Source organism: Schistocerca nitens, chromosome 1 (assembly GCF_023898315.1).
Source record: "Schistocerca nitens isolate TAMUIC-IGC-003100 chromosome 1, iqSchNite1.1, whole genome shotgun sequence".
Lineage (NCBI taxonomy): Eukaryota > Metazoa > Arthropoda > Insecta > Orthoptera > Acrididae > Schistocerca > Schistocerca nitens.
Genome location: NC_064614.1, coordinates 936,701,932 through 936,717,844, shown reverse-complemented (window position 1 = coordinate 936,717,844; position 15,913 = coordinate 936,701,932). Strand labels below are relative to the sequence as shown.

Below are 15,913 nucleotides of genomic sequence, written 5' to 3'. Positions count from 1 at the left end.
TCCGAGAATCAGATCCACACAAACTACTACTCGTGCCTCTTCTCGGCAGCTGCTAGGCTAGCGAAAAGATGTGGTGACAACACTGGCTGCAAGCTAAGGGGTGTGGTAGGGAGGGGAGAAGCAGTAATTATGAGGGAGTAGGGAAATGGCACACGTACTCAGCTGCACCCAGCTAGCAGCAATGCATGACACCTCAGTAAACAAACCATTTCATTTACCGAGAAAAAAAACGAGATTTTTCCAGTGTTTTTTCAAATTCCCCTGATGTGTTTGATATTCCCTTATTTCCAGGACCTGCAAGAGTATTAAAATTTGGAGGAATGAAACCAGTCATCCACCAACTTATACAGCATAGACTACTTACCGACTGTTTACCAAACGATGTGGGTAGTCTGCGGCGAGGAGCCTTTGCTCTTGAAGCAGTTGGATGAACCAGCATTGCACTACGCTCAATGCTGTCAAATTCTGGAACACCATCTTTGACAGTGTGCGCTGAACGAGATGGTTTGCTTGAGCTTCCTCCATCAACTCTGTCTACAGTTCTTTGTTCAATAGACTCCTGTCTTAGTGAGGACTGAAATAAGGAGCCCAACCTTTGAGGCTTCTTGATGGGTGGCGGGAGTTGTGGCTTCTTTCCAGGAATTGGTGGGACAGGACTGATCTTGCCTTCTGTGGAAGAAGTTTTTATATAGCACAATGCAACATAAGGACATATACTTCTCAAATTAAAATTGCAATTTCAATCTTCTGAATTATTCCCAAACTAAAAATTGTGAACTTAATAAAGTAAGAAGTCTTCAATGATTTAGTGAAACATGTAAGTTTACCAAATTTTTCTGAAGGGAACGGCATGTAGTTCTCAGCCTTTTGTAAGTGAATAATCAATTTGTTTGATGTGTAAACCATCTAGACTAACTGCAACATTATGCAATTAATGTGTCTTAATATACTGAAGCAGCATATAGCACACTAATATTTCCCCATATCACCTGGATTTATAGTTTCTTACCAGGCTCTTTCTAGTTCCACATGGGGATGAACTGTAGTTTACTCAAAAACTTATTTTAGTTTCAGCCTTTCTCTTTCAAATGATGTATTCAATCATCCACAGAACACACACAAAATTCAAATGTGGGTCTGTAATTTACGTCTCTTTCTAACATCCTGAACAGCAGTATGAAAATGTGATTAATCAATGAGCAGGATATATGTTGGTAACATAAGGGTTTACAACAGTTCTTACAGGGGTTCCTAAATTAATCAAATACGAAATCCTTAATAGGCTTAAATCTCTGTGCTGCCCCCCCCCCCTCCCCATTTCCAATATATGCCAGACTATGAAGTTTCCATTCAAAGCTGTACAGTCTAGGCAATCAGGCAAAATCACTGTCAGCAATGAAGCAATTCACCGACACCAGGTTGAAGAAAGATATTTGGTAAAATATTGTGCCCTGCTGTGTGAAAAGGTCTTAACTGCCTGTTGCACATCCTCGGTCGAGGCCTCTTTTAAGGAACCAAAGATGTGATAATCATGTAGGGGGAATCTTGCGTCAAATTTTGACCACTGTGGAACTTGGTGCACCATTCCACAATGGTGGTTTTCAACGGACATGTGAATGGAATTCACACCCCTATCCAGTGTTACTCAGGTTTAAATAATTTGATTAAAGATGAACATTACAATGGTTCCTTTGAAAAGACACTACATGATTTTTTCTCTATCCTTGTCCTATTTTCAGTTATATCTCTAGTGACCTTGTCATAAGAAAGACATTTAACCCTAACTACTATTCCTTCCTCCCTTCAAATATTTCACTCCAACATGGGAGTAAATGCATAAAATGACACACACCCAGAAGAGAAGACTACTTTGAAAGGTACAGCAACTAAAATACTGTTAAAAATAGTAGAAGAGATAGGACACAGAACTTTTCAGCAAGTCAAGCTGACCAATGTTAACAGCACTTCAAACAAGAGGAACAGTCTCCCTCGTTCTAATAACTTACGGGAATGAAGCCAGGTGATGTAATTGATAACCACAGATATTTTGACACGCACGCACAGTAAACACTAGCTCCACCACCCAATCGAAGATGATCAATGGCGTAAGTTACTGAGGGTAAAAATTAGTAATAGAAGGGTACGGTTGCATTAACTTTGTCACTATTTTTCAGCAAGTGATAGAGCAGGATTAAATGCTTAAGTTAAGCAAAAACCTCCATCTCTATTTATAAGGTACTTGCTAATTTAGCTTGAACTGACTCCTGAACAACTCTATCCTAATAGCTGGAAGTGCATACCAGAATATCTATGATGTAATATTTCTTAGGATGACTAGTGCCAAGACAGCAATTTGCAATAGCACATATGCTCAGCTGTGTTGAATCTATGCGACATTTATGCTCAGTACACCAGTCCTCTGTAAGCCTGATAGTCTGACCAATGTATGACATGCTGCAACTGTGAGGAATACGATGGACACCTGCCTTAAGCGAACGAGAATCATCCTTTACTGAACCTAAAGGGAGGGCAAAGGGTGGGGGGAATTCACATCATGGTGGAAATACTACCTGTGTAAGGCAAAAAGGTGATAGACTTTGTCAACACCTCGGATTATCATCTTTCGCCACATAAAAACTTACTAGAATATCAGTCATTCAGACCAGAGTAGCGACATGTTTCGCTACGTGAAATGATGAAGTACCAATGTTACTCACAATTGGCCTAAGAGAAACCCCTTCCTGGTCAATCTTTGGAAGACAATATAACCTAGGGCGAACAGCACAATGAGAATTAAGACTCCTGATAGTCTTCTGTGAGAAGGAACTTGTCTTAATGAGGCTGTTAGTTAGTCTCTCTCTCTCTCTCTCTCTCTCTCTCTCTCTCTCTCTCTCTCCTCCCCCCCCCCTCCCCGCCCCTTCCACTTCTTGTGGGGTGTCAGCAGCAATGCTGCGATATGCTGAATCAGACAGTGAGCACTGCACCTTTTGAAAATAATCCTGTTTGTTATGAACAACAAAACAATGGTAGCATTGCTCTTGCCCTCACTTAAAACAATATCCAGATCATCTCGATGTAAACATAAAGCATCCCTTTTTGCTACTGGTATATTAGGCTTGGGTGAACGTGCACCAGTCCGCACGGCATGACTCTCTCGTAGCCCTCTTTACAGCTTTATGAAGTAGTTTAAAAAGAGCCTGTTCAACAAAACTAATTAAATCAACTGCTAACAAAAACTGTCATCAGTGCAAAATTTAAACCTTTCCCTAGCATAGATATAGCTGCACTGTCAAAAGCTTTATCCCTAAGATTTGTCACAGGATGTCAAGATATAGTATTAGACTCTTGAGTCATAGAATTGTTCAAACTTTACCAAATGCCGGGCAGTTACAGAATGAAATTCCCAGCCAGATTGCAGACAAGATGGACCGTCCACCATATTCCAAGAGAGCTGATATTTTTAATTCAATCATTAAATGAACTCAAACAATTCCTTGGAAACAAAAATCGAGCTTTTGACGAGTACTGGATCTTTTTGCAATCAAGAGCTAGGTCAGCACAATGCTTGATGTGACTGGTGGAAAATGGCTCTGAGCACTATGGGACTCAACTGCTGAGGTCATTAGTCCCCTAGAACTTAGAACTAGTTAAACCTAACTGACCTAAGGACATCACAAACATCCATGCCCGAGGCAGGATTCGAACCTGCGACCGTAGCGGTCTTGCGGTTCCAGACTGCAGCGCCTTTAACCGCACGGCCACTTCGGCCGGCTGTGACTGGTGGAAGGGAAATTAAAATGATGTACAACTTTGACATACGTTTAAAAAATATTTTGATCAGGAAAAATCAGAAAGGAGGAAGCAAACTGCAATCTTACTCTACTTCTGCACCGTTTATCCAATGTCAACAAGCAATGATACATTTGCTCCACGTAGAGGTAAATAATGTGAGACTCCAAGTTTCTCCCTGCAATACAATATGTTCAAGTAACTTACATGGATGCAGCTGGGTGACTTAATTGACAACCGCTGACAGAGTAAATGCTACTTTACCCATTAATCATTAATTTTCACTAATGATCTTTCCATAATCGCCCTGCAAACCTAGGTTTCAAAATCCCTTGCAGCACAGAGCTAGCTTGCTACAATTTTGTCTTGAAAATGACAAGGTGTGCATCTATCTAATTATTGGCAGTTGTCTGCAATGTCACACAGCTGTATTCCTGTCAGTTATTTGAACACAGTATATGTTGGGAGAAACTCAGGTCTCACAGTAGTCCACCTTGCTGCAGGTCCCAATCGACGGTGAACTGCGAAATGGCAGAAGAACAGCTCTAACAGCAGTCATTCAATGCCAACTGCTTTTAATGTACCTTTTGGCCGATAGTGATTGTTACGCAGAAGTTTAGTATGACATGAGATAGTAAACCACACCAAGAAATTAGATTTGCACTAGAATTACACAATAAATCACGAAGGAGAGTAAGATGAACACATTGATTGCAAGCATGAGAGAGTAATCTCTAACCTAAAACCCAGACTTTCAAATGACGTTTAAGTGGCCACTTCATTTAAATTTTGCAATAGAACAGCAACAGCAGCAGCAGCAGCAGCAGCAGTTAAAAAAATCAGCTTCAGACTTCAGTCTGGTAAACTTTTGTAACTGATATGTTCTGATAAAAGGTGTTGCACTATTCCAGTATGCATATCATTCAGGAAGAGATTCTGCTGTAAAAGTTAACTTCAAAACTTCTCATAAGATAGATGGCAATTTGAATCATTTTCTGGTGTCTTCATTGAAGTCTACATTTTAATAGTGGGACAGTAACTATGACCACAACCACAGTCAGTGTCCCTTTCTCTGTGGCGAACTGAAGACTTAGCAGAAGATGTGTAGGTGAAAGAACCAATTATTATACTCTTAGAAGCTCCTTTCTTTGTACCTGGATGAGTCTCTGAAATTGACAAGTACAGCTTAGTTATTTTTATGAGAACAGTGAATGAAATACTGGAAGTTTGTAAGTAGCTGTCAGATCTCATTGCACCGAAGAACAGGTCAAGGTAAGTTTGATGCCCTTTAATTAGTTAAGAAGTACTTTGGTCTACCTTGGACATTAACTTCTAAAACAACAGAAGCCACTTCTGTCATGACTAGCAAAATCAGTGGGTTAGTAGTGTGTATCACAAACTGAGTGTGTAATTCTGCACATGTGGGCAAGGTGGACTACTGTTCTTGTCTCTTGCACTGTTTGTATGGTCAGTTTACACTCTCCCAACTGAACTCACTTAATGGATCTGTACCATATCTATTTTACTACTCTCTTAGTAAAAACAGAATCCGTATAGGGTCACTTTGTTATCTGTATGTCTGCCTGTTTGTCAGATTGTTATCCTCTTTTCCTTGGGAAAAGGTAGAAGTATCAAGTTGAAATTTATGTCAAATACTGAGGTCTATGGTCCCTTTGGTAAGCTTCAAAGTCAATTCAATCAAAAGATATGGCCATATATGTCACATATTTTGATACTTGCACACTCACTCATCAAAAGCTATAAATGAACAAGCTATGTTCATGTCTGGCTGGGTGCTCTAGTGGTGAAGCATGTGCCTGGAATCTAAGAGGTGGCAGGATAGAGTCTCTGTCGACCACGAATTTTTTGATTTTTGTTTCAAACTAGCCTTCACCTCTCAATGATGCGAGTAGTTGTCAGAAATATGCGGGTCAGATTCCACATTTAACTGAAGGTCCACTTTCCGTGGTTGGACAACTGGGGTAGGTTAGGACACACAAGTTGCTGAAGTGAGGTCCAACAAAAATTTGAACCAGGCCATGGAACCACACAAAACAACCACCACCACCACCACCACCACCACCACCACCACCACCACTATGTTTGCACAACAGTACCATAGTGCAAGTCCTACTCACACTTGCCCATTCTTTTAACAGCATTTTAGGTACTCTACCTTTCAAAGTAGTCTCCTCTCCTGGTCACACATCATTTTAAACATTTACTCCCCTGTCAGTGTGAAATGTTTGAAGTAAGGATGTATAGTTAGGGATAAATGTCTCACTTATGGCATGGTCAAGAGAGACAAACCAAAAGTTCCAACAAGGCAAGGCTAGGAAATGAATTGTGCTGCGTCTTCACAAAGGAACCATCATATTATTCATCTTTTATTGACTTACATAAACAACAGAAAATATAAATCTGAATGACTGGAAGTGAGAGTTTAGTACCTAAACCACAGCACCGTCTCATTTGGTACTGCCCAACCAAATAATTCTGTAGCACAACTTGGATTAAAATATGTTAAATAAGCCAGCAACCTAGACTAAGTCAAGACAATAACAATATATTAATATCAAATGTCTGAACAGCCTGATGCCAAGTCTTAACTGGACATCACTTTGGTGATTTGAGTGTTCCTAACCTAATCCAACAATTCTGTCAGGGAAAGGGGCTCTGCAGTTTAACAGGGAATTTTAACATTTGCCATTCCTGGTGGATGTTTACATCACTGACAGATGAAAGCTAAGTTAAAGGCAGACTGATAACATCCATGGACCAACTGGGATTTAAGCCTGCAACCTTTCAGTTTTCAGGTGCACACTTTACCACCAGGCTAGACAATGAGAGACACTTAAAGTATCTGCAGCTAGAGGTAATTTCCTTCTCTATCCTTTCATAGGTAGATATATACTAGATATCAAAGCTTGTCAGAAAATACTCTTGATTCATTGACATCAAAAAATACTCTGAACCATTGAACTATCACAAATATAGTCGAATGGGGTTCTATCAGTCAACACAGGATTTTAATACCCCTAGGAATTACTGCATCTGAAGGATATATGATTATGATGATGATGATGATGATGATGATGATGATGATGATGATGATGATGATGTGTTCTGCCCATTTGACAAGTCCATCACTGCAACTTCAGCATTCTCCAAGGTGTCTTGGTTTCTGCCATCCTTTTTGTGGCAGGGCGTGCTGTACTAACCTTGATGTCGAAAGTTCACCTTTGTCTACCTCTTTCTCTTTCCAGTCACTGTGCCTCCTACAGTGTGATCCATTCTGCATTTTCTTCCCATTCTCTGTCCCACACTTTATTTTTGCCCTGGTAATTGTTTTAACTATTTGCCTTTTCTCGTTTATCCTTTGTAACATAACCTCATTCCTTACTGTATCTGTCCATTTCACATCTTCCATTCTTTTCCAGGTCCTCATTTCAGAAGCCCCTAATCATTTCTCCTCTCTTGTGTCCATGTTTCAGCACTACATAGGGCAATACTCCATACATAAAATTCCTTCACCTTACTACTTTTCCTTTGCGTCTTATTCAGTAATGCTTCAGGTTCCAGATTGTATCTGCTTTGTTCTTATTTTCTTTTTTTGCAAGAAAACACAGGTTTTTCTGTATTCTTACAAACTATGTTTTTCTAACATGACACACTATTACAAAGTTTACTTTTCTAGCAATATGTTAAAACGGAAGTAACAGTAAAAAGATAGAATAATCCAACAGTATTATAATACCATGTTAAACTGTTTCTCAGTTTTAAGTGGCTGACTAACAGTCAAAGGAAAAATAATGACAGGGGTGGACAATCACTCTGATGGCATGGTAGCTAATGTGCTGACTCCAGTTACATGCAATTGGAGGTGCACACAGAAAATGTTGGTTAGCTGACCAGTCAAAGAGCAGCAGTACCAGTATGAGAAAAATGTCTATGCACACCAGGTGCTCTACAATCCTTCTTATATAATTTAAAAAATGCCGTCTAGTAAAGAAAGTTGATTCTTTTGCATCATATAGCATCATTTATCACCTACATGGTGAACTGCCTGTTCTTTCGTTAATGGTCATAGCTATTGAGATATTATGAAATTACAAAACCAGTAGCCTGAAATTCGAATAGTTTGCAATGAAAAATGAGAGTTGCTACAAGTTTATGCATGGCGTATTTTTAGGTCCTACACTGCTATGTATGGAGAAGTGCAGCTAACATTGTTAAAATTTTCTTTAAACCTGGGTAGTATCTCCGCCTCCACTTCCATCCATGTGGAAGGATTACAGCAATAGTGAACTACTGGTAACATCTTTTGCATCTCAAATGATCCAAAATATTGAAATAAGTTCTTGGCAAATGCTAACGTGCAATGATAACAATATTTTGCCAGATGTCTAACATGCAAAACTTTCTTATCTACTGCAATATACAGGTACCTATAGATTTTTTCAACAAAATAATATAATTTTATCTGAGTAATCAATAGCCAGTGAAATGAGTATTGGTGTGGGTTTGCAACAGCATAAGTGAACAAATTATACATTAATTTTTATACCAATGATGAAGTTTTGTTTATGAGTTATTGGCCTGTCTTCTGTTTGTTGTTCAGTGATCCACTATTTGAGGATTCCAACTGATTGACTGACTGATTAATTAATTGAGGGCAGGGGCAGGAGGGGAGGGGGGGGGGGGGGGAGTTATGGGACCAAAAGGCGAAGTCATCATTCCAGTGATTATAAAGTTAGCATGGAAGAGAGAGGGTCCGCTAAAAGTGACTCCTCGATTGCATCCAGCGAAACTATAAACTGAGGAAATTAAAACACACATAGTAGAAGGTATGAAAGGGTATCCCAAATCTAAAAACTGGGAAAACAAATGCATAAAAGAGTGGTCTTAGCAACAGGCAGGGGTCATTGGTGACAGACAGATAACATGAAGGGAGACCCCAACCACACCACCCTGCCTGTGTTCCAGGAGTCAAGCAAAACCTTATATCTGAAAATAAAGAGCACTTTCATGGAGGAAACTGGCCATAAGAAGGGGACATTCCACCAATATATGGGATACCATCAGTCTGGCTCCACAACCCGATTGTGTGGGTGGTTTATTATGCAAGAAGAAACAATGAGTTAGCCTGGTATGACCAACTTTTAGACGGCATAAGATTGTGGACTGCTTCTGAGAGGAGTGGCAGGAAGAGTGCCAAACCACAGGAGACTCCCCGATTATGTAGAGCTTATTACTGAGAGCAGCAGCACATCAAATGTCATTCCATTTTTGGGTAGATAGAGATTTGGTGTAGATCTGCATATCGGCAGTTGGAATGATGAAAGGAACAGCCAGCCAGTTCACTCCCTGGGATATCTACTTGACTTTTGAACCAGAGAAAGACAACCAGGTGGGTGGCACGACCAAAGGAAGAGAGAGGTCATGGATAGCAGAGACCAAAGGGTGGTCAATAGCCTGCACCTGCAAGCTGCACACAGAGTCGTCACATATTACAACACTCTAGAGAGAGGCCTGAGAAACAAATTGGAGGGTCCTGTTGATGGCTAGGAGCTCTGCTATGGACATAGAACGTGATTCCGGCAATAAATAGTTTTCTAAGCCGTAGGAGACATGAAAGCATATCCTGCCTTGTTTATCATCTTAGAACCATCAATATAGATGATGGTGGTACCCTGGAACTCCGCAAGAATGGAATGTACAAGAAACCAGAAAAATCATATGGGTGACGAAGATATTAGGACCCTGGAATAGGTGAGTCCTAATCCGTGGTGTAGGCACAACCAAGGGGTGGAGGGGGGGGGGGTGGAATACACGGGGCGCATTCCAGTGAGTGAGATGGAAATCCCAATAGAGAGAACCGGCAATCCCACCAGTGGGCCATTATCAGGAGGGAGACATCCCTCATTTGCAAATAGGACAGAGCACATGGGATGGTCAGGGAAATGGCGAACAGCGATTGCATAAGAAACCAGGAATTGACTCCACTGCATTTGTAGATGGGGAATCAATGCTTCTGCGAGGAGATTGTCAATGGTACTAGTGCAAGAAGCCCCAACAGCCAGACGCACCCCTCAATGGTGAACAGGGTGAAGTATTTTCAGAGCTGAAGGAGCCGCTGAGTCATAAACCTGACCACCACAATCTAGTCTGTACAAGACCAGAGCATGGTAAAGGTGGTGAAGAGTAGTACGGTCTGCACCCCATGATGTGCGGATCAGGAGGTGGAGAGCATTAAGTTTCTGCATGTATGTAGTCTTCAGGTGCCTTATATGGGACAGCTTTTTACCAAAAATAAGGCACAACAAACGGGACTGTGCTACAACATCAAGGAGCTGGTTACCTAAATAAAGTTCTGGATAGGGTGTACTGTGGGTCGACGACAAAAATGCATAACTGCGTTTTGGAGGGAGAAAACTGGAAGCCACGGAAGATGGTCCACACAGAGGCCCATCAGGTAGCACCTTGGAGCCTGCACTCAGCAGATGCTCCTGAGGCAAAAATGATAGACATAGAACACTGAGGTAATCACAGGCTCAACAGAGCTTTACGCCCACTGATTTTTACACAGAACCCTATAGGATACAGTTCTCCTGCATCCGTGTGGTGCTGAGCGAATAGCCAAATTGAACCTATAAGAGCCGTTGGGGTAAAAACTCTCAGATGGAGCGCTGTTTCCGATCTGAGTAAATGGCCTGTTTGAGATGGGGCCATATTATGTGAAGAGGTAAGAACCTGCAAAAATTCTCATCCTGTGAAGAGTTCATTATAAAGTTCAGCTTGGTGGGGCTTGATACAGATACGGGTCTGTTCAACTCGGCATTTCTGCTGGAGAAAGGTAGCAGGGTAGGAGGAGGACACCAATGCTGTCGCAGAGTGTCGTGAGGTGTTCTGCAAGGACTAATGGATCAGTACACAGAGAGCCTTTGAGGGTAAGACCCTGGACAGGTGACTATTGCTGGCAGCCCAGAAGGCTATGAATCTTGGATCAAACCTGCGATAAAGAGGCATACCTCCCCAGGACAGAAACGTAGCACTCCCAGCATTCCTTCTTACTCTGATGAATAATGTAGAGAGCCTTAGCAAAGAGATGCTTAAAAGCAACAAGGCTGGTCGCTGAAGGATATTGCTTAAATCATTGCAACACCCGTCAGTGGTCCTAGATAGCAACTGCTATATCCTTGGCCCACCACAATACCGGTTGACGACAATGGGTACCGGTGGATAGTGGGATAGCAGTGCCGGCAGCATGAAGAAGGTGTCAGATGTCTTGCAAGATGCACCAATGCAATCAGAGAGAGATGTCAGAGCATACAGCAAATGTACATAAAAGCCAACTGGCTCTGCGGAATGCCCAACGTGGGAGCCAATCAGTGGCAGGGGAATGAGAGAATCACCAGAAAGTGGTCACTTTCACAAAGATCATAATAGGGTGACCAGCATAGGGAAGTCGCGAGAGCAGGTGAGATAATGTTATTGAGGAGACACAAACCGTAGTCTGTAATAAGTTGGTCATTTAAAAGGCCCCTACCCGCTGAAGTGACACACACACACACACACACACACACACACACACACACACACACACACACACACCCGATCGTGTGCACTGAATTGCTCGAGCAGGAGGTACAGTGGAAGAATTTCAGTATTACGGCAGGTACGTCAAAATAAAGAAGTGACCAACCGGGAGGGGGGGGGGGGGGGGGAGCAGACATTGCAAATGGTGATTGCTGGACTCGTTTGCACTCTTACTGCTATTGTTCCAAGCTGGTATGAAGGGGGATTCAGTCACTAATGACATCAGTGCGAACCAATGAGCAGACCCCTCCAGACGATATTCCAGGGCCGGCAACCATGGAAAGTTGGACAGTGGTCATCACGGAAGTGCATTTCCTGAGGTGCAAGACAGAGTGCGGAGTAAGAGGAAACGAGTTTTTGAATTTCCAGTAGGTGATGCTAATATCCATTGCATTTTCATTGGATTACCTTGTGGCTACAGTCCAGGGTAGACACAAAGAAGCTGAGGGGAGGGGGGGCAGTCATGTCACCGAGTCGCTGCTCTGCTGCTGCTCCTTCTTCTTCCCCCCCCCCCCCCCCCCCCCCCCTCTGAGCAAGGGAAATGGTGTTATCAGTAAGGGAATAGGTGGCAGCAATGTTTGTTTGGACAGAGAGCGAGCGGCTTTGGGACCATCAGAGCATGGGCCCTCATCTGACCCAAGGTTGTAGGCTTTCTACCTCGAGAATGCTGAGGAGGGTAGTTCCGAGAGGGAGCCCCGTCTTTAGCAGGAGCCAGAGGAAAGGATTTATTCCCTGGATGAGGAGAAGGAAGAGGAGGGGGAGCAAGAGTAGGGGGAGGAGTAGGAACATTTCCTTGAGGGGAAGGGACGCAAGATGCCAAGGGTGAGGAATGGGAAGGGGGGTAAGACTGGGTTAAAGAGGGGGGGAGATGTAATGGAGGCAAAGGTAGAGGAGAGATGCACAGGATGAAGACTGTCAAACTTCTTCCAGGCCTCAAAATAGGTGAGACAGCCTAAGATCTTTATTTTCTGAATTCTTTTTTCCTACATGTACACTGGACACTCCAATGAGCTTGGAGAAAGGAGACCAGAACAGTTTACACAGACAGTGGGGTGCAAGGGCTCCCCACATGAAGAGGGCAGCCAGTGTCACCATAGATGGGAGTGGCATTGCATTGCGAGGACATGCGGCCGAACTTGAGACAATGGAAGCAACGAGTGGGCGGTGGAACATATGGTTTCATGTCACATCATTACCTTGACATTCAAAGGCAGAGCATCCCCCGCAAATGCCACAATGCAAGTGCCAGTGTTTACACTCTACATAAGGCCTCTTTGGGCACACCAAACAAAATTATTGATGCAAGGGGGAGGGGAAGCGAGGGGGAATGTTAGGAAGTGAGAGAGTGTGTGAATGCGAGTTTTAGTTCACACTGAAGGACATTTTCTGAAAAAGTCAGCCATGTTTCCAGTCACGTTTAAGTATCTATTGACAACTCAATGCCTCAACTATACAGCAAGTGAGTATCTTTACTCCTTCAGTCATTTGTATTCATGTAGACTTAGCCATTACCGTATAAATACATTTTTTTTTACCTGATCGAGCTGCAGCTACCTCTGGAGGCTTCTTCTGTGGTGCTTCCGTAGAGTCCAGCTTGCTTATACCAGAAGGGATGACAGGTTTTGTAATACTGTCTCTAACTCTGTTTGTTGTTGTTTGGGTCTTTGCTGGTGGGCGTTCACTTTTCCTTGGTTGCTGCATGCAGATAATGTCATAAACTACAATTAGATAATTTGCTTTAAATTACTAGCTAAATATGAGAGGTGACAATAAAATAATGGGACTACTGCTGTAAAACATGTTATTTCAAAAACGAACCTATTTAGTTACTGTCACGCTCAATATAATTGCCCTTCCCTATCCCTAAAACACTTCATGCAACTTTTCCATTGATGAAAACAGTGCGGAAGTTTTTCTCTGAGTGCCTTTATTATGCATGCCACTTTTCCTTTCACTGATTCAATGGACATAAATCTTTCCCTTTTAATGCAGGTTTGATGTCGGGGAATAGATAAAAGTCACTTGGTGCTAGGACAGGCAAATAAGCTGGGTGGTTTAACACTGGGATACTGTACTTCACTAGGGGATCTCTTAACAGATGATATGAGCTGGTGCAATGCCTTGCTACATAACCCATGACTTGTTGTTCCACAATTTGGGTAATTTTTTCTACTAATTTTCTCACAATGGTGAGCAAGAGCCTTCACTTAGAAATGTCGATTAATAGTTTGACCTTCAGGAATGAAGGGGAGGTATACAATTCCATGAAGATTTGAAAGGGGGGGGGGTAGAAGTGGGGAATCACTTTGAATCCTGATTTGCCCATTCAAGCTTTTTCACTTTTGGTGAAGCTGGGTCCTTACACTGCATGGGTTGGCACTTAGTTTTTGGATCATAAGTGAAAAACCAAGATTTGTCACATGTTATCAATATTTCCAAGAAACAAGGCACATTTCCATGTTATTCAAAATAGCAGTACAAACATTTGCACTAGCTTCTTTTTTTCAGATGGTGAAAATTTTCGGCACTTTTGCACTAATTTTTCTGATGTTAAGTTAGTCATGTTATTTTTGCCGTATGCATTCTTTGACAATTCCTACAGTTTAGCAATTGATCGAATGGAGTCCAATCAAATCTTATGACATACTTTTTTGATACTTTTTTTTTATGTTGAAAGGTGACTCATATGCAATGTATTCTCAGCCATATTGGAAATGCCTAAACCACTCAAACTCATGTACGTGATGAACAGTCTTCACTATACACTGTTTTTAGTGAAAGACATTTCAGTAGCAGTTGCATGATAATTTGTCACTATTAGTACACTTATAATTTTTCTGGCAAAACAAAATAACAGCTCTGATACAAATGAAGCCATGGCCACACTGATCTGTCTGCAGACACCATACACGCTACATTCGACTGAGAAGGCTTCATAGTTATTGGTTTTTCATCTTCAGCGCATGTGTACTTACTCTGTGATAGCATCAGCCCCCTTATTTTATAGCCACACCTCTTTATGTTTTGTAATTCAACAGTGCTGGGTTTCATTCTTACACACTCTTATCACCATAAATAACAGACGTATGACATGACACACTCCATACATACACATGAATCAGCCTTCATCGAGGCAGTTACACATAAGACACCTGACACCCTAGCTGCCAAAATGGAACCGATTAGAAAAGGATGAACCTGGCCTTGAGCTATACATATAAAACAAAAATAAAAACTGAAGTATAAATAATTTAAAGACACGTCAGGCTAAAAGAATGACAAGTTTACATGTTGTGCTAACCGGAAGACTGCCTGTCTGCACTGAGCTGCAAATATTTACACACCATGAAAACATGAAATCCTACTAATGCAAATAAGAATTTTTAAAAAATTGATTTGACTAACATTTGGAGTTATGTACATGCTTTCAAAAGATGAAAGTTAGAGATGGATTGGCCTTCATTAACGAATATGAAAAATACCCCAACTTTACACTGAGTAAAAATTGAAGTCAGTGTACAAAATGTTTAAAATCACAAAGAAACAGATAAACTGGTCGGTATTGGGAGGTGCAGCTAACAGCACAACATAAAAAAAAGTTTTCAGAACTATAGGGTCCTCCTCCTGGAGGCGAGTCTGGAAATACAGGATGGGGCACCTCCAGTCAAACAAAACCAAGGCTAAGAGTGAACTACCTCCTTAAATTTGAAAAACTGTAGACCCTATATGGCACTGAACTGCTCTAGAGTAACGCTAGAGATGTTTCTGGAAAGGATCAGAAGGCAACACTGGAAGTGTGGAATTCTTTAAAAGCTTGCAAATGATTATTTTGGGGGATGATTTTTTGGGTTTTGTGGTCAGTACTTTCAAGACAAGATTCCATGGTTACATTATTGTTTTTCATTGAAGACTGTGGTGCCATGGTATTTTAAGATTGTTCTTTAAGTCAGCCTGTTCCAGCATTGTCCCATGTGGCACGGGTGCCTCCAGGCACTCTTCAGATCATCCATGGGCAAGTGCAGTTAGTATAGCCTACTTGTCAGGCGGCCCTATTGTATGCGTTCTGTGTATGTCGGAGTCACTTTGCCACCACTGTCCAATCACACAATGCTGGGGCAGCACGGCTGCATACACTTTGATGTGAGACTGAAGGTTAAGAATTTCTATACAACAAATGTTTTCAGAACTACAAGTGAACTGGATGTGAGAATTAGGAACGAATTGTGGTTAGTATTGTAAGGCGACGTGATGTGATTGTACCTCTCAATGGTCCTAGTTTGAAGGTGTGCTCAGTACAATAGGTTAAGTAAGGGGACAATGTGGGTTTGTTAGCTTTCAGGATAAGGTATGGTTGTGTGTTGAGGGCAGTGTTGTGGATGATTGTCATGGGAGAAGAGACACCACTTTTGAGGATCTGAGTTGGATAGCTTCATTAGATACTGGGTGGCCCTTTGTTCGACTTTACTATTGGCTTCGAGGATGAAGGTTCTGAGTGTGTACACAAATCCAGTCATTGCATTGTGAA

At 41.8% G+C, this 15,913-nt stretch overlaps 1 protein-coding gene across 2 annotated transcripts in view; it reads right to left on the bottom strand.

Moving 5' to 3' along the window:
* The window catches only part of LOC126193984 (CD2-associated protein), an 83,369-nt gene that overhangs the window by 19,633 nt on the left and 47,823 nt on the right, over window positions 1-15,913 (bottom strand). For both annotated transcript variants that reach the window (XM_049932730.1, XM_049932732.1), the window contains 2 exons: window positions 12,924-13,083; window positions 365-669 (listed from right to left, as the gene is read on the bottom strand). In XM_049932730.1, the coding sequence (XP_049788687.1) occupies window positions 365-669; window positions 12,924-13,083 (465 nt within the window). The remainder of the gene's footprint in view (window positions 1-364; window positions 670-12,923; window positions 13,084-15,913) is intronic.